The sequence below is a fragment of the Anser anser genome, assembly GCF_964211835.1.
Source record: "Anser anser genome assembly, chromosome: 8".
In the NCBI taxonomy this organism is placed as follows: domain Eukaryota; kingdom Metazoa; phylum Chordata; class Aves; order Anseriformes; family Anatidae; genus Anser; species Anser anser.
Genome location: NC_139728.1, coordinates 17,606,363 through 17,629,072, shown reverse-complemented (window position 1 = coordinate 17,629,072; position 22,710 = coordinate 17,606,363). Strand labels below are relative to the sequence as shown.

General features: G+C 44.0%; 2 protein-coding genes across 2 annotated transcripts; one reads left to right on the top strand and one right to left on the bottom strand.

The window, feature by feature from the left end:
* Positions 1 to 12,103: 12,103 nt before the first annotated feature.
* Positions 12,104 to 18,001, top strand: RPF1 (ribosome production factor 1 homolog). The gene is made up of 9 exons (XM_083847223.1): positions 12,104 to 12,320; positions 12,405 to 12,461; positions 13,215 to 13,295; positions 13,688 to 13,783; positions 14,676 to 14,829; positions 15,438 to 15,520; positions 16,388 to 16,569; positions 16,651 to 16,777; positions 17,575 to 18,001. Exons 1-9 carry the CDS (start codon positions 12,135 to 12,137, stop codon positions 17,614 to 17,616), a joined length of 1,008 nt encoding a protein of 335 aa, XP_083703349.1. The 5' UTR covers positions 12,104 to 12,134; the 3' UTR covers positions 17,617 to 18,001.
* Positions 18,002 to 18,892: 891 nt separating this feature from the next.
* On the bottom strand, positions 18,893 to 22,624 carry GNG5 (G protein subunit gamma 5). The gene is made up of 3 exons (XM_083847245.1): positions 22,460 to 22,624; positions 21,306 to 21,461; positions 18,893 to 19,136 (listed from the first exon to the last, which is right to left on the bottom strand). The coding sequence occupies exons 1-2, from the start codon at positions 22,538 to 22,540 to the stop codon at positions 21,336 to 21,338; spliced, it is 207 nt and encodes a 68-aa protein (XP_083703371.1). The 5' UTR covers positions 22,541 to 22,624; the 3' UTR covers positions 18,893 to 19,136; positions 21,306 to 21,335.
* Positions 22,625 to 22,710: the final 86 nt, after the last annotated feature.

Genomic DNA, 22,710 nt, shown 5'->3' with positions numbered 1-22,710 from the left:
GGTAAAATATGGAGTGGGCCGTAGGGTGCGTTACGTAGTTGGCTGGGCTCTTGGGTACAACAGATGGTGATCAGCAGTGCAAGGTCCACCAAAAAGGTGACTGGTTCTAGTGGTATTTGTCAGAGACCCATACAGGGGTCCAAATTGTTAATGTCCTCATTAATAACCTAGCCAGTGCACTCTCAGCAAGTTCTTGTAATACCTATTTGAGGGGTGGTGGTGGTATCATAAAATCTGGAACATCAAGCTGCTATTCAAAGGGGCCTTTCCTTTTTTACCATTGTTTTCTTATACCAAGGGTTTTTTTACACAAAAGTTGTAAAAAAACAGGAAGACTAAAGAAACTCTGAAAAGCTACGGCATTACAGAATGAAAATTGACCAAGAAGCTTTCACGTGGTCTTCTTACACACCGATAGGAGTATAACACAGACTTTAATTTTAGGGACAGACACAAAGCCTACATTCCTCATTTACTGAGTCCTGAACTTGAGCCTTCTGGAATCTGATAGCTAGAATGATCCTGAACATGGTGAAGTTAACTGTGAAACTAATTGAACATAGTTGTAATTTGAATGTATGATGCTAGGTATTCTCAAAATATCCAGCTTTGTGTGTCTCACATTGGGCATTCTGAATTCATAGATACAGAAGATAAATTTTCTTTTGGCCAATTTGTTTCATTTTTCCATTTGTATAACAGCTAATACCTTCTTCCCCAAATGCCCATCCCAGATCCTGTAAAGAAAAGTAACCCAGAAAAGCACATGAAAATAATTAATTTCTGTGTTATGGGATTAGTACAGGTATTTGGACCACATAATAAGATCTAGTGTTCATCCTGAAACGTTAAATAATACCTGACTTCACCGAGCATGATCCCCATTTATCCATTAGAGAGATTGCCCTGGGTGATTGAAAATGGTGAAATTAAAGACTGTAAACAAGATCTACTAAGGAATGCAAGCCTGTAAGTCCCAAACAGATGATCCTGAAAACTACCCATGCAGTTCCAGCACAGGCACCTTGTAATTTTACTTTGCTTCCCTATGTAATGTTCCCCTGCAGAAACAGCTCTGGGTATGCCCTAGTCCAGGAACAGTCTGGAAGGAACTAAGCAGCTGAACATTTATTTAATGCTTATGCATAGTTGGATGAACAAGAGGCTTTCTACAGCAGAGGTTCTTGGTACCATGTCACAAACATCACAAGCCTAGGCTCTCTACAAAATACAATCCAGGCTTTCTCTCAAAAAGTGATGGTATTGATGCCCATCTCCCATGTGACAGCACTGCAGCAATAGCTTGAATTGGAAGAATGAAGAAAGTTCTCAGCCCTGTAAAACCTGAGGGCTTGTGGTTTCATATTTCCATTGAAAATAAGGATGTGATTCTCAATCTCCAGAGGCTGGAAAGTCCTGTCTCCTATATCATATGTGAATACTTTGACTTCTGAACTACCAGTTAAAGAAAACTACTGTCTCTAGCTTTGCTATACGGCCAGCAGGCAGAGGCTGCAAGCAGGAGTGTGAAGAATGTCTCGTTTGAGGGGCCTGGTACGGCTCAACATGATCAAAGCTCCTGTACTAACTGCTCTGCAGTCTGAAGGCTGAGGTGCTTAAAGGCCTAACAAACAACAACAAAAAAAAACCAGACCTTTGGGATACAACTACGTTAGCCACACGGCACCATGAGGGCATGGGAGAACTTGTGTTGTGGTTTAACCCGGCTGGCAGCTAAACACCACACAGCCGTTCGCTCACCCTCCCCCCTCCCTCTCTGGGATGGGGGGAGAGAAACGGGAAAGTGAAGCCTGTGAGTTGAGATAAAGACGGTTTATTAAGACAGGAAAATAATAATAACAATAATAATAATAATAGTGATAATGGTAATAGTATTAACAATAATAATGTGTAAGAAAACAAGTGATGCACAATGCAATTGCTCACCACCCGCTGACCGATGCCCAGCCTATCCCCGAGCAGCCGGCCCCCCCACCCCGGCCAGCCACCCCTATATATTGTTTAGCATGACGTCAGATGGTATGGAATACCCCTTTGGCCAGTTTGGGTCAGCTGTCCTGGGTCTGTCCCCTCCCAGCTCCTGCTGCACCCCCAGCCTGCTCGCTGGCAGGACAGAGCGAGAAGCCGAAAAGTCCTTGGCCTGGTGTAAACACTGCTCTGCAACAATTAAAACATCAGCATGTTATCAGCGCTCTTCTCATCCTAATCCAAAACATAGCACCCTACCAGCTACTATGAGCTACTTAACTCTGTCCTAACTGGAACCAGGACAGATATCCACCCCTTATTCCATACCATTTATGTCATGCTCAGGTTACACTCTGTCCAATACATTCTAATTAATCACCATTTTCATCTATGATATATAGCAATCATGGTAGTGATGACATACATTATTATATAATAATTAACATACTACAATTCAACTCATGGGCTATTCTCACCCAGTATCAAATCCCCTTGAGGTACACACCGGACCTCCCCATTCTTTTGCATTACCCACCAAGTGCATCCAGGTCCCTGAGCAAAAGCAATTCCACGAATAGGTTTGCCTTTTCCTGAGGCAGGAGTAGCCCAGACTGTTTTACCCAGCATGTTTCTTACGTGCACTACAGGAACTTTATCCCCTTCTACAGTGCGTAACAGGTTTGATTGGGCAGGTCCAGCTCGGTTGGCAGACCCCCTGGTATTGACTAACCAGGTGGCCTTTGCCAAATGTGTATCCCAATTTTTGAATGTCCCAGCACCCATTGCTTTCAGTGTAGTCTTCAACAGTCCATTGTATCGTTCAACTTTTCCAGAGGCTGGTGCATGATAGGGGATGTGATACACCCACTCAATACCATGTTCTTTGGCCCAAGTGTCTATAAGGTTGTTTCGGAAATGAGTCCCGTTGTCTGACTCAATTCTCTCTGGGGTGCCATGTCGCCATAAGACTTGCTTTTCAAGGCCCAGGATAGTGTTCCGGGCGGTGGCATGGGGCACAGGATATGTTTCCAGCCATCCGGTGGTTGCTTCCACCATTGTAAGTACGTGGCGCTTGCCGTTGCGGGTTTGAGGGAGTGTGATGTAATCAATCTGCCAGGCCTCTCCATATTTATATTTCAGCCATCGTCCTCCATACCAAAGAGGTTTTGACCGTTTGGCTTGCTTGATTGCAGCACATGTTTCACAGTCATGAATAACCTGTGCTATAGTGTCCATGGTCAGGTCCACCCCTCGATCACGAGCCCATCTGTAGGTTGCATCTCTACCTTGATGGCCTGAGGTGTCATGGGCCCATCGGGCTATAAATAATTCACCTTTATGTTGCCAGTCCAGGTCCACCTGAGCCACTTCAATCTTAGCAGCCTGATCCACCTGCTGGTTGTTTTGGTGTTCTTCAGTAGCCCGATTCTTGGGCACATGAGCATCTACATGGCGTACCTTTACAACCAGGTTCTCTACCCGGGCAGCAATATCTTGCCACAATGCCGCAGCCCAGATGGGCTTGCCCCTGCGCTGCCAGTTGTTCTGCTTCCATTGCTGTAACCACCCCCACAGGGCATTTGCTACCATCCATGAATCAGTATAGAGATAGAGAACTGGCCACTTTTCTCGTTCAGCAATATCTAAAGCCAGCTGAATGGCTTTTACTTCTGCAAACTGACTCGATTCACCTTCTCCCTCAGCAGCTTCTGCAACTCGTCGTGTAGGACTCCATACAGCAGCTTTCCATCTCCGATGCTTTCCCACAATACGACAGGACCCGTCAGTGAACAAGGCATATTTCTTCTCATTTTCCGGTAGCTTGTTGTACAGGGGGGCTTCTTCAGCACGAACCACCTCCTCCTCTGGTGATATCCCAAAGTATTTGCCTTCTGGCCAGTCCATAATCACCTCCAAGATTCCTGGGCGACTGGGGTTTCCTATTCGAGCCCGCTGAGTAATCAGTGCAACCCACTTGCTCCATGTAGCATCAGTTGCATGATGCGTAGAGGGGACCCTTCCTTTGAACATCCAGCCTAGTACCGGCAGTCGGGGTGCCAGGAGGAGCTGCGCTTCAGTACCGACCACTTCCGAAGCAGATCGAACTCCTTCATATGCTGCCAATATCTCCTTTTCAGTTGGAGTATAGCGGGCTTCAGATCCTCTGTATCCCCGACTCCAAAACCCCAGGGGTCGACCTCGAGTTTCCCCAGGTTCTTTCTGCCAGAGGCTCCAGGTGGGACCATTCTCTCCGGCTGCGGTGTAGAGCACATTCTTTACATCTGGTCCTGTTCGGACTGGCCCGAGGGCTACTGCATGAACTATTTCCTGCTTAATTTGTTCAAAGGCTTGTCGTTGCTCAGGGCCCCATTCAAAAGCATTCTTCTTACGGGTTACTTGGTAGAGCGGGTTTACAATCAGACTGTAATTTGGAATATGCATTCTCCAAAACCCCACGACACCTAGGAAAGTTTGTGTTTCTTTTTTGCTAGTTGGTGGAGACATAGCTGTTATTTTGTTGATCACATCCATTGGGATTTGACGGCGTCCATCTTGCCATTTTATTCCTAAAAACTGGATCTCTCGTGCAGGTCCTTTAACTTTATTCTGTTTTATGGCAAAACCGGCCTTCAGAAGGATTTGGACTATTTTCTTCCCTTTCTCGAAAACTTCTTCTGCAGTGTCACCCCACACAATGATGTCATCGATGTACTGCAGGTGTTCAGGAGCTTCCCCCTGCTCCAGCGCAGACTGGATCAGTCCATGGCAAATGGTAGGGCTGTGTTTCCACCCCTGGGGCAGCCGATTCCAAGTATATTGGACTCCCCTCCAAGTGAAAGCAAACTGTGGCCTGCACTGTGCTGCTAGAGGGATGGAGAAAAATGCATTAGCGATATCAATTGTGGCATACCACTTGGCTGCCTTTGATTCCAGTTCATACTGGAGTTCTAGCATGTCCGGCACTGCAGCACTCAGTGGTGGCGTGACTTCGTTCAGGCCACGATAGTCCACTGTTAGTCTCCACTCACCATTAGACTTTCGCACTGGCCATATGGGACTATTAAAAGGTGAATGAGTCTTGCTGATCACTCCTTGGCTCTCCAGTTGACGAATTAGCTTATGGATGGGACTCAGGGAGTCTCGGTTGGTGCGATATTGCCGCCGGTGCACAGTTGTGGTAGCGATCGGCACTTGCTGTTCTTCAACCCTCAGCAACCCCACAACAGAAGGGTCCTCTGAGAGACCAGGCAAGGTAGACAACTGTTTAATGTCCTCTGTCTCCAAAGCAGCTATGCCAAAAGCCCAGCGGAACCCTTTTGGGTCCTTGAAATATCCTCTTCTAAGATAGTCTATGCCAAGGATGCACGGAGCATCTGGGCCAGTCACAATACGGTGCTTTTGCCACTCATTACCGGTTAGACTCACTTCAGCCTCCAATACAGTTAACTGCTGGGATCCCCCCGTCACACCATAAATACAGATGGGCTCTGGCCCTTTATAGCTTGATGGCATTAGAGTACATTGTGCACCGGTGTCTACCAAAGCCTTATACTTCTGTGCGTCTGACGTGCCAGGCCATCGAATCCACACAGTCCAATAAACTCGATTGTCCCTTTCCTCCCCCTGGCTGGAGGCAGGGCCCCTCTAGTCCTGGTCAGAATCTTCATTTCTGTGTTTAAAGGACTGCCTGCTGGAAGTTGGAGCAGCAAACCTTTCAGAGAACTCCTTTTTCCCAATTGTTTTCCTTTGCAATTCACGTACCCGTGCCTCTAGGGTCGCAGTAGATTTTCCATCCCATTTTCTCATGTCCTCTCCATGGTCACGTAGGTAAAACCACAGGGTGGCGCGGTGTGTGTGCCCACCATATTGTCTTCCTTGCATAGATGAACGTTTACCCCTAATAGCTGAGACACTGGTTTGTACAGGTGGGGAGAAAAATAAACTCTCTTTAAGTTGGTGGATCTCTTCAGAAAGTTTCTCCAAAGCATTCTCTTTTAGCTGGTGGACACTGGTTCGTTCAGGTGAAGGGGAAGATAATCTTTCTTCAAGTTGGTGGATCTTTTCAGAAAGTTTCTCCAAAGCATTCTCTTTTAGCTGGTGGACACTGGTTCGTTCAGGTGAAGGGGAAGATAATCTTTCTTCAAGTTGGTGGATCTTTTCAGAAAGTTTCTCTAAAGCATTCTCTTTTAGCTGGTGGACACTGGTTCGTTCAGGTGGAGGGGAAGATAAATTCTCTTTAAGTTGGTGGACCTCTTCAGAGAGTTTCTCCACAGCTGAGACACAGGCCTTTAGGGAAGAGGAGAGATTTCCTTCGTACTGCCGGAGTATTTTAGTCACTTCATTCACTGTGGGATTCTCCTCCGTTTTCCAGGCTAGTATTGCCAATGAGCTGGCATATGATGATGGGGCACTCCGTACAAACTTCCGCCACATGGGTGGTGTACACTGGACTGCATCTGGATCTGTGGATGTTTGTGCGTCATCTAGGTCCTTATAAATTACTTCCCGTACGGCCAATTCCCTCAGGTACTGAATTCCCTTCTCCATGGTGGTCCATTTGCTTGGTAAACATACAAGTTCTTCCTTGAAGAGATACCTTTCCTTCACAGCTGACAGGAGACGCCTCCAGAGGCTGCGAGATTGTGCTCCATCTCCAATTGCTTTGTCAATGCATGCGTCCCTAGCAAGGGATCCCAGCCGCCTGGCTTCCTTGCCCTCCAATTCCACATAATTGGCTCCCGTGTCCCAGCACCGGAGCAGCCAGGTGACAAGCTGCTCGCCTATACAGCGACCAAAATCTTTTCGCACATCTCGTAGCTCACGCTGGTATAGAGTCCGGGTAATTACTGTTGATTTTCCGACATCCTCATCCTCATCTTCAGTCTCCTGCACCTTTGATGGCTGGTATGGAGTCCGGGTAGTTACTGTTGATTTTTCGCCATCCTCATCCTCATCTTCAGTCTCCTGCACCTTTGATGGCCCAGCCTCGTCTTCACTTCGCCCAGACTTAGCAGAAGACTGTCTGCGTTTTAAACGACCTGAGCCTCTATACCATTTTTTCACCTTGTCTACAGGGGCAACTTGCACTGCTACAGCTCGTTTCTCTGACCCAGCCACAGGGTCTGCCACAGGGGTTGGAATACCCTCTGCGGGGTCAACTTGCACTGCTACAGCTCGTTTCTCTGACCCAGACACAGGGTCTGCCACAGGGCTTGGAATACACTCTGCGGGGTCAACTTGCACTGCTACAGCTCGTTTCTCTGACCCAGACACAGGGTCTGCCACAGGGCTTGGGATACCCTCTGCGGGGTCAACTTGCACTGCTACAGCTCGTTTCTCTGACCCAGCCGCAGGAGTGGGAGCAGCTGCACGAGCTGGGGCAGCTGCAGGAGCTGGGGCAGCTGCAGGAGCTGGAGCGGCTGCAGGGGCTGGAGCTGGAGCGGCTGCAGGAGCTGGAGCTGGAGCGGCTGCAGGAGCTGGAGCGGCTGCAGGAGCTGGAACTGGAACGGCTGCAGGAGCTGGAGCTGGAGTAGCTGCAGGAGCTGGAACTGGAGCGGCTGCAGGAGCTGGAGCGGCTGCAGGAGCTGGAGCTGGAGTAGCTGCAGGAGCTGGAACTGGAGCGGCTGCAGGAGCTGGAGCTGGAGCTGGAGCGGCTGCAGGAGCTGGAGCTGGAGTAGCTGCAGGAGCTGGAACTGGAGCGGCTGCAGGAGCTGGAGCTGGAGCTGGAACGGCTGCAGGAGCTGGAGCTGGAGTAGCTGCAGGAGCTGGAACTGGAGCGGCTGCAGGAGCTGGAGCTGGAGCTGGAACGGCTGCAGGAGCTGGAGCTGGAGTAGCTGCAGGAGCTGGAACTGGAGCGGCTGCAGGAGCTGGAGCGGCTGCAGGAGCTGGAGCTGGAGTAGCTGCAGGAGCTGGAACTGGAGCAGCTGCAGGAGCTAGGTTGCTAATAACATCAATTGCAGCTCGATAGGCACAAGCCAGACCCCAGCACGCTACAGTGATTTGTGTCACTTTGGAACTGCCAGAGTCATGACACCTTTTTTTCAAGCATTCTGCCAGCTTTTTAGGATTTTGCAGTTGTTCAGGGGTGAATGTCCAAAACACTGGAGGTGACCACTGCTCTAGAAACCTGCCCATATCCTCCCACACTCCCTGCCACTCGCAACTATCCCGCCTCAAGACAGATCTCCGGATGAGATTCCTAAGTAGTTGTTTAACCCTCCACAAAATCTGAAGCGCATTCAGGAGACATAACAACAAGAGCAGGCTGGTCTGAGTATCCCAAGGATATTCAACATCTCGGAGAACCACCGTAACTAACTCGGGGGATAAGAGGGTGGTGGTGAAGGAGAAAGGGAGAGTGAACAGGTAGGGAAACATGTCTTCCCCTGTCCCCTTCACAGATTGGCTCCCTAACGAAAACAGGCAATAGGTGTAATTGCTAATAGTTTCCGAGATATGGGTTCCAAAGTATAGAGTCGACGTCAGTGCTGAGTACAAATACCAGGTTAAAGTCGTGACCAGATATTTCATCATTTCATAAGCCATTGTTACACCGCACAGTACCATAACAATCTTAAACCAGGGCCCGGAAAGGATAAACAGTGCAACAGGGAGCACATACAGAAAGTAACGCACCATAAAACTCAATTTGGAATACAGGTACAGCAGACTGGAGATTAAGGCAATCAACATCGTGACTAGCAACTATTAAGCAGGTCCAATACTTATACCAATTTTAGTTTAACACACTCTGGTCAGATTTGTCGATATCTCAACCCTTCGGGCCCCACGTTGGGCGCCAAAAAGACTGTTGTGGTTTAACCCGGCTGGCAGCTAAACACCACACAGCCGTTCGCTCACCCTCCCCCCTCCCTCTCTGGGATGGGGGGAGAGAAACGGGAAAGTGAAGCCTGTGAGTTGAGATAAAGACGGTTTATTAAGACAGGAAAATAATAATAACAATAATAATAATAATAGTGATAATGGTAATAGTATTAACAATAATAATGTGTAAGAAAACAAGTGATGCACAATGCAATTGCTCACCACCCGCTGACCGATGCCCAGCCTATCCCCGAGCAGCCGGCCCCCCCACCCCGGCCAGCCACCCCTATATATTGTTTAGCATGACGTCAGATGGTATGGAATACCCCTTTGGCCAGTTTGGGTCAGCTGTCCTGGGTCTGTCCCCTCCCAGCTCCTGCTGCACCCCCAGCCTGCTCGCTGGCAGGACAGAGCGAGAAGCCGAAAAGTCCTTGGCCTGGTGTAAACACTGCTCTGCAACAATTAAAACATCAGCATGTTATCAGCGCTCTTCTCATCCTAATCCAAAACATAGCACCCTACCAGCTACTATGAGCTACTTAACTCTGTCCTAACTGGAACCAGGACAACTTGCTTTAAATGAGCAAGAATGAGAAGAGCACAGTCGCGTAGTTCAGCAATCTGCTCCTGCCAGTTAGCCCTCTGGGTAGCTGAAGAGGACGCCTGCCGCCACAGTACGCAACCAGCCGCACCGCAAGGCCCAGCGAGTAGTTCCACTTCACACCGCCTTGTCCCGCCTCAGTTTGTTAGCCTCCCTGCCTCAGCTTGGCTACCTGTACATAGCACTAACTTTGTTTAGATAGATTCTTCACCACCAATGGAAATCTCAGGTTTTGCAGAAGATTTTATGAGCCCTAAGTGTAGGCCTCAGCAAAGCCGGCCCTTGAGGGAACCTTGAAGCACCTCACAGCTTATGGGTGCTTTGTGGTGACCCCACGTTCCTTGTTTCCCCTCTCCCAGCCAGGTCTAGATCCATGACAATACAATTTCCAAATGTGTAACCCTGGAGAATTTTGTCCTGGGGGGAAAACCAGTCACTCCTCCCTTAACCTCAACTGCTTTGCCCTATTAATGAGGTAACATAAATATAGTCAAAATGAATCAATTTTAAAAACATATTAAACAGCTTTTTATTTTCCAGGTAAAACAACAACAACTAGCACATTTTTTATGAAGAAAGAAAGAAACCTGTAGTCTGTGTCACATAGACAACCATTTGGTTTGGAGCACTGCATTTTCTGGGGCATTTTTTTCAGTATAGTGAATCTTGAAGACATCCTGTCTACCTTGAGGTAATGAAATTAAGAAAAAGAAAACAAAAACCAATACAAAACAAAACAATGCTTCCACTGCTGCAACTCAGTCAGTGGTAGTTTACAGAAAGGTTTCCTCCAAAATTCCTTAGTGCTGACATGGAATAAATGTTTCCCTTCATTACTTTCCAGTGGAGAACTTACGTGCTGGTTTACACAAACCAAAGCTACTGGTGCTTTCTTGGTTAAACTGCTATTATTTTACATAGAATTCATAGCTAAATAAGCAAAAGACCCTGCGACCCGCAGTGTCTCTATGAAGAAATTAAATCAATAATATGCATGCATTTATTAGTTAGGCCTTCGACTGAAGTTATAATTGTACCTTTTTAGTAATCTTACTTTTACCAGATCCAAAGTATATCTCTGGTGTCTTTTTATGGTCCCTCCTCTGCCTTAGGAAGTTTTTGTATTATTGTGTATCATTATTTTGTTCCTGTGAGTCCTTGGAAGAAAAGCCTATGAATAATATTAGGAAGTTGTCTCCCTTCTTGTTGAGAAAAATATGTTTGGTTTTTTTTTCACAAATATGCACTCACTGAGCTTCACGCAATCATGCCATCCATACGTGTTTGCAGTGATTCCAAGTGAATCTGAAACTACAAATAACTCAGAATTCCCTAAAAGCTCTAATAACAGCAGTGAATAAAATCTCTACTAATGACTTCTAGAGATACACTTGCAATATCTAATATTTGAATCAGCTGGTAAGATAAAATTACAGAAAGTCCTTAGTCAACATAGTCCCAACTAAATTCCCCAAACCTTAATTACCATGGAAACTACTTATCCTTAAGGCTCTATGGATAGCTGAAATATTTTCTCTTGACAAAAACGGGAGTGAGGCCAGAAAAATATGGGACTGTGTGTAATGAGGCCTCTGATCGTTCATTTACTTCTGTGTTAATTAGATATAACCTCAATGAAGCAAATCAAGTTACACAGTTTAATTAGTTTACAGGACAGGAGAAGCAGATTTGAGATGTTGTCTCGTTCATCTTTTTTTCTAGATCTTCTTCCATTAGCTTCATGCATTTATGTTAACACATTTCTTTTTCAGTTTTTCTAGTAAAAGAAACCTAGTAGTGCAAAATATTATTTGTAAATAAAATTAGTGGACATATTCCAAGTTTTGAGACAATTCTGGAGACAAATGAAACTAATCCATTCCACCGAGGTGCTGAGTTTAAGCTGGAAAATTAGGTCAGGAACAGAAATCCTCATTTCCTGTTTTACGTATGTTAAATCTCTAATTACTTGTAGGGGTTCTCATTTCAAGAAAATGCTTTAAGAGCTTTTAATGGACTAAAAGTAATTTGCAGTGAAGTTATGATAAAAAACCCTGGCACATGTTACACAGGGAAGTTGTGGATGCCCCTTCATTTTAAGTTTGAAGTTGAGTTGGACAGGGCTTTGGGCAACCTGATCTCAGGAAAGAAGTCCCTGCACATAGCAAGGGGTTGCACTACGTGATCTTTAAGGATCCTTCCAACCCAAGCTGTTCTGTGATTCTATGACAAAACCCCATGGCAGCTTCCAAGCAGATGCTTGCCATGAGTTAATTCATTCCTGCTCTGTGAGCAAACGCCTGAAACGTGTGCATGAGGTAGAGCACTGCAGGCTCAGGATATTAGTATCACGTATGTAGACCCGCCAGTGCGTCGTGTTTGTTGAAGGCTTCCCATTTCCATGTTGTTAAGCCTGATTATAAGGTGCGCTGCGGTACTCATTTGTATTAAACACCTCTCATCGCAGGGTTTCTTCCCTGCTGAGCACTGAGCTGGGCCGTTCTGCAGACACCCCAAGTGAAACAACAGGCCATGCCCGCGCCGGGCAGCCCGGGCCCGGTGCCCGCCTCCAGCCCCGCACAGCCGCCGACCCCTGCCAGCAGCTCCCGAGGTCGCAGCGAGACCGCGCGCCCCCTCCCCGCCGCGCACGCGCCCCCCGAGCCCCGCCCGCCGGGCGGCCGCGCAGGCGCAGAGCGCGGGGTCCCGGCGGCGAGGCAAGATGGCGGCGGGCGGGCAGGGGCCGGGTGTCGGTAACATGGCGGCCGCCGGGGCAGGCCCGGAGCGCGGTGCGGAGCCGCCGGCCCCGGAGCGCGTCCTCTTCCCGCCGACGTTCAGCGTGTCCGAGATCAAGAACAAGCAGCGGCGGCACTTCATGTTCGTCCGCTGGAAGCAGCAGCAGAGGAAGGTGGGGCAGGCGGGCGGGAGGGGAGGGCGGGCAGGGAGGCTCGGGCCGCGCTAACGCCACGCTAACGCCGCTGTGCCCCCGCAGGAGAAGCTGGCCCTCAGGAAGAAGCGGAGGAAGGAGCGAGAAGCCCTCGGTGACAAGGTGAGGGCTGCGGCTGCGGTGAGGGGCTGGGGGGAGCGAGCTGAGGCGCTGCCCGGCCGTCTCCCGTCCCGTCCAAGCCTCTCGGTGTGGGTTTTCAGGCATCGTGTAGGTATAGCTAGGAATTACACTCTCATAAACAATACTCTTATAAACCAGAGCAACCAATCTGCCCAGCCCCTGCCCAGACCAGTTGTCTACTTTTTTCAGCCTTGGACAAGGGTTTGGCGTCTCTTCCTAAACTACTTCTCAAGCATAATGACAGCTTAAAAAAGTTATGAGGTCCTGTATTATCATAATTTGACAATAGTAAACGGGGCAAATAACGTATCCTATTTGTCGTTAAACTGTAGGTGTTAAAGATATAATGTGTTGCTGTTGGAAGTGGATCTTTTTTTCTTCCACAGTACAAAAGATAGACACATCTCTCACATTTTATTTTATTTGCTTTGGAATTGTGTTTCATTCATTACAGTTGAATTAAGCAGTGTTGCTGTTCTAGTGGTGCTTTTCCTCCATGTGATGATCTCCCTCCATGTGATGCTCTCAGGCATTCCAATACTTAGGCGTATTTTTAATCAAGATGATGTTGCTAGTGATGCTTATTGATGTTGTAACTTATTTTCTTAAAAGTTGGCGCAAAATAAAAAATACTTGTAATTCCATGTAAAAAACAATCCCATGGTAGTGTGGTTTATGCATAGCACTTTAAAGCTACATGAATGTGTTACATTAATAAACCTACATTTATTTTAGGCACCTCCAAAAGCTGTTCCAAAGACTATTGAAAATCAGAGAGTTTATGATGAGACAACTGTAGATCCCAATGATGAAGAGGTAACTGCTTAATTTTTGCATATGCATTTTTTTTCCAAAGAAGCAACTTAAAATGCATTGATAAAATTTATTGTTCTTTATTCTCCTGCTAAGGTGTTAATGGATTACTTTTCACATGATGGGTTCACTAGGAGGTGATGTCCTTCTTTCGTTATCTCCATTAGATAATCGCCTTTCGCACTACTGCTATTGTTAGCAAAAGCTGTCAACTTCTGTTACACTAGACTCTTCTAAATGTAATAACCATGTTTTGCGATGATTAGTTACAGGATAATCTTGTGAATTTGGATTTTTCCTATTAAATTCAGTTTCATCAAAAGTTAGGTCAGATTGAACAATTGTTCTTCAGTTATTTCATAAATGGTAGATTTACAAGACTGCTGTTCTTTCAGGTTGCATTTGACGAAGCAACTGATGAATTTGCACCATACTTCAACAGACAGACAGTTCCCAAGATTCTTATTACAACATCAGACAGACCTCGTGGGGTTTGTATGCTTTACTTGGAGTGTTCTGGCCAATGAATTGGTTATAAATACTGTGATTGGTCAACTACATTTTTGGTATAGAAATTACTTTAAAAAACTCTTTGTAGGCTCTATGTAGAGACAAGGAAAACTTGATGACCAGGAGATACCTTAATGCTAAATCGTTAGATTCTTTTTGGTCACCAGTGCCATGCTTTTGGTTCTAGCACTGTTCAAGATGGGTGTAATTTAACAGGGAAGATCAAATTTTTTGTCTCCTGACTATGGTATGATGTATAAGCCCATGATGACTCCATACAATCTTATATAGAAAAACAACCAAACTGAAAACTATAGCTTCCATGCGTTTGTTTTTTCTGTTTAATTTAGTGACTCTCAAGAACCTTTGTGTGTATGCAGTCTATTAGTTTCTTTAGCACTGATTGTTTCCTTCATTAAAAAAAAACCTTACGTTTATGTTTTTGTATGCAGATGATGTGCATTAGGTGCATCCCCTAATTAGGGAGATTTCTGACACTTGTGAAAACTTGTAAAAGAAGTGGTTTTAAAAATTGGAGGCAGTACGCCTCAAGTAGTTTCTCTAGAAACTTGAGCATAACCCATGGGGGTTATGCTTTCATAATTCTCTTGCTTTACTGTGGTTGAGAAGAAAATAATACATTCCAAAAAGTAAGTCCCTCATGTGCTGCAGCCTTGAGTACAAATAAATTTTCCAGTGACTTTCCAGTGACAGAAATAACTTGGTAGCTTATCTTCAAATGGTTTATTATTTCTAGTATCCGTATAAGCATCAAGGAGGGGAGGGCAGTCAGAATAAACAATCCTCCATCTCCCCTGGTATTTGAATTTGGCATTGTATTTACCACATTGCAATTTAACTCATCTTTTACAGAGAACAGTGAGATTCTGTGAACAGTTGTCTACGGTTATACCTAACTCGCATGTCTACTATCGAAGAGGATTGGCTTTGAAAAGGATTATTCCACAGTGTATTGCGAGGGACTTCACAGATTTAATCGTCATTAATGAAGATCGTAAAATACCAAGTATCCTTTGTGTAAATACTAAGATACAGTAATAGCTCTACAGTAATAGCTCTAGGCCTGCTAGGAGAAAAACTTTTTCATTAGTGTATGTCTAAGATCTACTTTTTTCTGGATTTTTGCTTCACTGTGCAGCTTACAGCGTAACTGCAGAGTTAAAAATCACTGTGTCAACTTAATATCTGATATCTGATGTATAACTTAATATCTGAGTATCTGATGGCTAATGGAACTTCAGATTATTAAAGAAAGTGCTTTTTGTTTTAGTTTGTAGTGTATGGATAAATGTTACTGTTTCAGTAAACAACTTTTTTTTTTAATAATTTTCCTTTTTGATTAGAAAGTTTAGTTTTGCTGACTTGATAAATAATTACTGAGAAGCTAATAGAAGACAACTCTGGTTAGCTTTTGAAACAGAACTTAATGTCCATGTGTCAGAACCCTAGCTAACTAGTTAATGAATGTATTTTGGAAAACATAATGAAACCTTGTTAATGTGGCATAGCTAATGGATATAATATTCTAATGTCACGTTGCGTTTTACAGAACACGTTCCTCTGTAAACTGTTTGTCAAATTTTACCAACTTTTTTTTCTTAACTCTGTGAACAGATGGTCTTGTTTTAAGTCACTTGCCTGATGGTCCAACTGCTCATTTTAAAATGAGTAGCGTCCGCTTGCGTAAAGAAATAAAGGTGAGGCTCTAAAAAAAAAAAATAAATAGAGTCTAAATATGTTGAGTCTACTTGCACTGTCCAAATTGCAATTTTCGTAAGGTTTAGCTGATCTTGAAAAGTTGCTTTTTCATAAGCTAACAGAAGGCCAAGGACCAGTATATTCTACTTTTGTAAGCAGCTTACTTCAAATTTCATAGTTATGTGCTGAATTTAGCTGTTTACCAATTATTTTTATAGTCATACCAGTAAATACCAGGGAAAGCATATGCCCAGTGTAAATACAAGATAGGATACATATATCAAAGTAAGTGGTATGCAAGATTTCAATAGATGCAGTTCCTAGTCTTGAATAAATCCTAGTTTTTCTTATTCTTACAGCCCTGTCACCTCTTCTGAAGTAAGTATTGCTTACTTAACTCAAAATAACTTGCAGGAAAGTGTTTCTTTTCCTCCTTTTTTGAATTAAGTACTTTTTAAATGTAATCTTTTTATTAAGGACTGCCCAAATACTGCTAGTTGGTATGTACAGAGAATTTCAGCATCCTGTTACAGGTAGGTAGTCTATAGGTAGTCCTCTTACAGACTGATTCTCTTCTGTAGCGGGTGCAGCCAGGAGTCAAAATTGGCGCAGGAGAGAGGAAATACAAAATTATTTTTTGTGCTTTTTCTTTAAATTTTTAGTGTTAAACCAGAGATCCTGATGTTACCACTATCTGCTTTACTTACATACAAAGATATACAAATTGTTTCAAGAAACAATTAGGCATGTTATCAGGCCCTGCTTGTCTTCACCCTATTTTATTTCAAACTTTTATTTGATAATGTATTGAAATAATTTTGCATACGATGTATTATTTGCATTCTAATCTATTACTGTCTTTCCAGCGAAAAGGGAAGCAGCCCACAGAACATGTACCTGAAGTAATCCTGAATAATTTTACAACACGACTTGGCCATTCTGTTGGTCGCATGTTTGCTTCTCTCTTCCCACATGATCCTCAGTTCATTGGAAGACAAGTAGCGACGTTTCACAACCAGCGAGACTACATCTTTTTCAGATTCCACAGGTGACATTTGGCCCAAAACTCTTGAATGGGAGATAATGTTCTCATAACTTAGCACCTAATAATGCTTTTTTTTCCCTCAAGGTATATCTTCAAGAGTGAAAAGAAAGTGGGAATTCAAGAACTTGGGCCACGTTTTACATTAAAGTTGAGGTCCCTTCAAAAAGGAACCTTTGATTCCAAATTTGGAGAATATGAATGGGTTCATAAGGTATGTCTAAGTAATACTAGGCCTGCTTGGGAGGGGATAATAAATCTGACATTAAATGTAACCACAAATCTCAGCCTAAAAAAAGCAGTATGAAGTATAAATGCACTTCTCAAAACAGATTTAACATTGAGAGGTAGTTTTGACAAATATGTAAAGTAGAAGCATTCTGCTATATAGCAAGGATGGTAAGTGCCAATATGCCACGACTACTTAGTTGCAGCATGTAAGTTCTTTAAAATATACAGATATAAACAAAAGTGAAAAACGTTCCTCTGGTATAAGCTATTACTGGAAGCCTAATAAGCTTGATTAAAGCCCTTTTTTGTGGAAGGTCAGTGCAAGAATTTTTATGTAAAAACAATTAAGCAATTTGTATGAACATTAATTCTTATGTTCTGTTTGGTATTAATGCTGACTTTTCCAAATCTTCAAGTAAAGTGGAAGTATTATCTAATGATAGACTTCTCCAGTCATTTTGCCTATCAACTGCAATTCCATGGTAAAAACTTACAAGAAAGTGAGTATTCGAGCTGTATCGAAGGAAAATTCCAGTATTTCTGCTGTAGTCCAAGATGTGTATAATCTTTGTTTTAAAGACACTAAGTCTACTGTCTGTAAAGACTCCTCTAAGCAACTGATCTCCAGTTTCTCTCCCTTACTAGTCCTGAAAGGCTGAGTATAGAGACTCGCCTACTCTGTGATGCATTTCACTGCCTACACTAGTGTAAATTGGAGTGGTCATCTTTGTATATCATTGCTTGAATTTGCTGGTTAATAATTTTTCTTTTAAATTTCAGCGTCGAGAAATGGACACAAGTAGAAGAAAATTTCACTTATAACAGACAGCTCTACCTGCCAGTTGTTGATGACCAGAAATGCGTCTTTGGACTGTGGATCATCTCAAACTCAAAACTAGTAATAATGATACTGAACAGCATCTGGCTACAGAAAGACAAACTGTAAACATTAAAACTTTCTACAGGAACAGTTCAAGTAGGACTGCATATTTTTTTCCTCCTATGGTTGCAACTAAATCTGACATGACAAAAAGACTGTGCCTTTTTTTCCAGTTTAGCAGGAAGATCTATGGTAATCAGCAGCCTGTAATTTTGCTATCACTGAAGCTTTGTCATGACTGCTGATGTGCTGTAAATTAGACTTTACTATGCTGAAGAGAAAGTATTTTGTTAAAAAATATTATCAGAATAAACTATTTTTCACTTATACAGCTTTTTTTTCCTGTTATGCAGCTAAACTGAGCTGTTGCACATCTTAATCAGGTAAGAGAAATATTTAGAGATGCTAACTTACAATATGCTGTTCTCTGACAGTGCAGTGTTAGTTCTCAAAAAATGGTCTGCATAGAGAACATTGAGAAAGATGTATGCAACGTGGGAAGTCTTAACAGTATTTCATTTCATTAACATCTTGCATAAAATAGTTACATTGCTTAAATGGGGGGGGGGGTGAGGGGCTTGACTACTACAGGTATCACTCTTTTAAGTAGTGATATTTAGAAGAAATGCATACCCAGAACACTCCATCTAAGAAATTCTGATGGGAAAGAATTCATAAAGCCAGCGTTGAGCGGGTGAGATCTCCGAACAGGGTTTTTCTCAGTAAAATCTTAATGCTTTTTTTCAGCCTTGATAGCTATGCTTGAGAGGGTATTACCTGCAGAGTGAACTTACTGTTCTGCCTTAAGTTTGCACTTTCACTAGTAGCTTAAAAGCTCCATTTTCTTTGAATTACTTTTTCTTTCCACGATGTAGCTATTGCAAGTGCTTTTTATTATTAACCTAAAGAGCCCAAAGTAAGCCATCTGCTCAATAGAATTGCTCTTTAAAGAAAATCATGGTTTTATTACTCTTTGCCTTTATTTAATGTGTATGCTGTATAGCTGAATTATTTTTTTCCTGTTCTATTATGCTTCTAAGTATAATAATGAAGCCTCATTGTTTTATAAGAATATCAACCCAAGGCAAACTTGCAGCAGCACAGAATACTTAAGACTCTGACATACTCTCTAGCTGCTGCACAGTGATGTAGTAACTTGGTGAGGTATCAATATAACTAAAAGTGAATCAACTTCTTACAGTAACGTCAACGCCAAACTAAGTCAAAACATTTTTATTTTTTGCTTGGTATATAAAACTGATTCCCTCATGAAACAGAAATATTGTAACTAGCATACAGTTCATTCGGAGAGGTAGATGGTAAGAGGTTTGACAACAGTAGCAATTTTACAGTTAGATTTGGCACATTAAAGCTAAGCTTTTGTACGGACTTCAAACCAGGCCACTCCTTGAGGCACTCTGCCCCTACAGACATCAGCAGCTAGGTAAAGATGCTAAAAGATCTGAAAAACAAAACCAAAATGAGGTAGTTAGAGATGTATGAAGCAACACTATGCCTAAGAACATGTACCTTCAAAGTATGCCATAGGCAGCTAGTTAGAAAAAAAAAAACACCCTTTTCCACAGCTATTTCATAGAACTGTAAATTACAAAATAAGCTTTTAAAACAATAAAGCTAGCCCCAGGGGTACAAGAAGATAAAGCTATTACAAAAGAACTGAAGTGTAGTGTCTCTTGGAAGCTAAATCTTAAGTAGTAGGGCAAAATAAGTTTTTCCCTGTCACTTGATGCCTACAGAAATAGTGAGCATCTACTTCATCTTTGAAAAGCAGGGGGAGTCTGGGTAACTAACAAATTACACTTCCTCTTCCTCTTGGTTCATCTTGTAAACACCAGGATTACAACTAAGAAATTGCCTATTTTGAGGAAGTGCTTGGACAGTGAAGGAATAAAAATTTCCATGTAGGTAGTGTAACTAAAATTGCTGTTCTAATGACTTTTGGCCCGTAACATCAGCAGAAACAAATGTTCCATTCCAGTATCTGAAAACAAGGGCTATAATTAAGAAAAATATTAAATCTGTTCTGCCCTTTGTGTGCACATGAGAACAAAGTTATTTCCTGACATCCAAACTATGTGGCAAAACTTGGGGAACGGTATGTGGCAGTGATTCAACCCTAGTTTATTTGGCTTTTTATAGGACAGCAGTCCATAATACTTAATGATTTTGGCTTTCTTGAATTACTGGTTAAAGCTGAAGCAACAATACTGGAGGCACAACTCAGTCCAGGAATACTATCTAAGAATAGTTTATAAAATGCATGATAGAAACAACTTTAAAAGCTACACGAACTCTAAAACACATTTCAGTGACACTGCTGTAAATCGTTCAAGATAATGGAAGGAATGTGTAATGGATTTTTTTTTAAATCATTAAGCATAAACCTCAATATTGTTATTACTCTGCTAGCTTTACTAGCATGAGCCACCTTGTTTGTACGCAGACTATTTGGAAGCTTTTTACAGTCTGCTTGAGGGTAGTGAATAGCTGCCAAACAAGAAAGAAAAATTTTAACAACTTAATCAGATTGTGATCACCTTTCTTCAAAGCTGCCTACATAACACAGCCTAACAAACTACAGTTCTTTGGGTGATGTAGATCCACAGCAAAAACAGAATTCTTAAGGTTTAAGATTCATAATCCTTAGGAATCTCATGAGCTGTGGTCAACTGCGTATCAAATGATCTGAAAATAACGTTTACTGTCACACCCTGGTAGATGGAAGTTGAGGCAATGGGAAAGAGGGACATGATGATTTCCATGCACTTCCTATGTGCAACATATCAAATCGCTGTGACTCAGAGTCTCAGTGAGACTTCTGTGGATCAAAACCTGATCCCTCTATAAACTTCAGTCTAAAATCTGATCAGATTTTTCAAACGATGACAGATCTAGTCACTTTCACAATGCTAGCAGCAATGTTAGTGAACCTGTAAAAGTTTAGGAATGAAAATCCAAATGTGTATTCAACTGTTTCTAGTTATTTAAACTGCAGTCCTTGTTGTAGTTATGTTGTCTGAGTCATTTGAGAAGCACTTGGGCAGTGATAAAATTTTTGGACCAAACACTTTCCTTCTTGGTTTAGATGTCAGGGCGTGTTCTAGAGGGGATAGGGACCCTTCTTTGAGACCGTCACTAACCTATCTTTGGAAGTGCTTTCTGAGAGTTTAAAAACTAAGTCCTAAGAACTTAAGTCCGCTTCACCTACAACAATCAGCATTCACCACATACTTCTTCAGGAAAGTAATCCTATGTGAGAAGAAGGAAATAACACCCTTAACACAGAAGGAAGTTGCAGCAGAACTTCTTTACAGTCAGGTCAGACCATATAGCAGCTCAGTAGTAGCTGGCCCCCACTACTTCTGCTACAGAAACTGGTCGAAGCTCTGCAACATTTAAGTACTACTCTCAATACCTGTGAACAGCATACATCTAGTATAGAGCTACCTCCCACAATATGGGAAGAGGGACCCAAAATGGGGATCTAGACCAATACCAGCTGCAGAAGTCAGATGACTCTTCTGAATACTTTTAACAAAGGCAGTCTCACTTAAAGCCAGCTATTTTTAATGACAGAACAAAGTTTATCAATCATAATTCAAGAACTTACCACTGAAAGATACTAAAGTAGTCCACATAATTACAAAAATGAACAAACTTTCTGGGGTCTGAATGGATTTGTACTTGATGACACTCCTGTCAGTAGGGGATCATGTTGTGCATTCTGCAGGCAGAACTGCTTCAAGTCCGCTGCGGCCTGAGAAACCTAGTCATAATAAAAGCAGGCATTAATTAGTATTCACTGAACATCCTCTTTACAGAGGATGTAACTGCATCAAAAATAAAATGCTGTTAAATGATTCGGCAATACAGCTTAAGTAGATGTTGTACAATAGTTTCACTGTAATTTTTTGTTTTGCTAGTCAGTAAGTTGTGTGATATTACAGAAATAATTTGGAAAACTAATGTTAAAAATGTCTGTGTGAAGCTTGAAAGATGAGCTGTCTTGAAGATTGCTTTGTTAAATACACAAAGAGCCTTATTCTAGTTGTTTTTAAATGAGGCCTGTAGTTTAAGACCCTCTACTGAATAAGCTGGCATTTTATCTTCCCTTGGAAGGCTATCCTCATGCTGAGATAGTGTATGAATTTTATTTTTCATAGGCTGCACCTAACAACAGAACAGTGCAAAAACTTCCTTGCTTTTCTTTGCTGTAACTCTGAACTTGGAAGGAGCAATTACAAACTTTCAAAAGCAGCATCTCCGCTGGTATCCTGTGCGTGCGGTTTGCTCAGAGTTCCTCTGGCTCCACACGGCCCGGTCGCACCCCGAGAACGCACAACGCAGCGCACTCGGCACGCCTCGCAGCGAAGCCTCCATTTTACAGCCCCGCCGAGGCAACCTGTTGCAAACCCGGGCGGAGCAGCCCGCCCGGCCAGCGCTGCGCTGGGAGCAGCCCCTCCCCAGCGGCAGGCGATGAAGGGGGCAGCGAGGCCCCTCCACCCAGCTCGGGGCACCGCTCCGGCCGGGCCCGGGGGCCAAGGGCGGCTGCAGGAAGCCAGAGGGCCCGGCCCGAACCCCGGGGGGGCAGCGGGGGGGAGCCCCCGGGGCCTAAGCTCAGCCGCCGCCCGGGAGGGCCAGAGGGGAGCGGGCGGCCCCGGCCCCCGCCCTGCCCCGAGGACTGCGCCGCCGGGCCGGCCGCCCCCTGGAGCGCGGCGGGGCGCGGCCCCCGGGCGGTAATGGCGGCGCGGCCCCGCGCCTCACCTTGACGCGCGTCACGCTGGCCTCCAGGCGCAGCTGCTGCACCACCTTCTTCATGGCCGCCACGTTGGAGGAGCCCGACATGGTGGCGGCGGCGGCGGCACACCCAGCACCAACTTTCCGGCGCGTCCCAAACTCCTGCCCCGCAGCGCCTGCGCAACCGGGGCCGCCGGCAGCCGCGGGGGGCGCTGCGGGGCCGGCGGCAGCCGCGGGGTGTGGAGCGGGAAGTACCGGGGGCACCGAGGGCAGCGGGG

Excerpts from the sequence above, each read along its gene's own strand:
- RPF1 (XM_083847223.1), top strand. The coding sequence starts at position 12,135 with ATGGCGGCGGGCGGGCAGGGGCCGGGTGTCGGTAACATGGCGGCCGCC. Across the intron at positions 15,521-16,387 it reads GCTTGCGTAAAGAAATAAAG|CGAAAAGGGAAGCAGCCCAC; the intron begins GTGAGGCTCTAA and ends CTGTCTTTCCAG. Across the intron at positions 16,570-16,650 it reads ATCTTTTTCAGATTCCACAG|GTATATCTTCAAGAGTGAAA; the intron begins GTGACATTTGGC and ends TTTTCCCTCAAG.
- GNG5 (XM_083847245.1), bottom strand. The coding sequence starts at position 22,540 with ATGTCGGGCTCCTCCAACGTGGCGGCCATGAAGAAGGTGGTGCAGCAG. Across the intron at positions 21,462-22,459 it reads CCAGCGTGACGCGCGTCAAG|GTTTCTCAGGCCGCAGCGGA; the intron begins GTGAGGCGCGGG and ends TATTATGACTAG.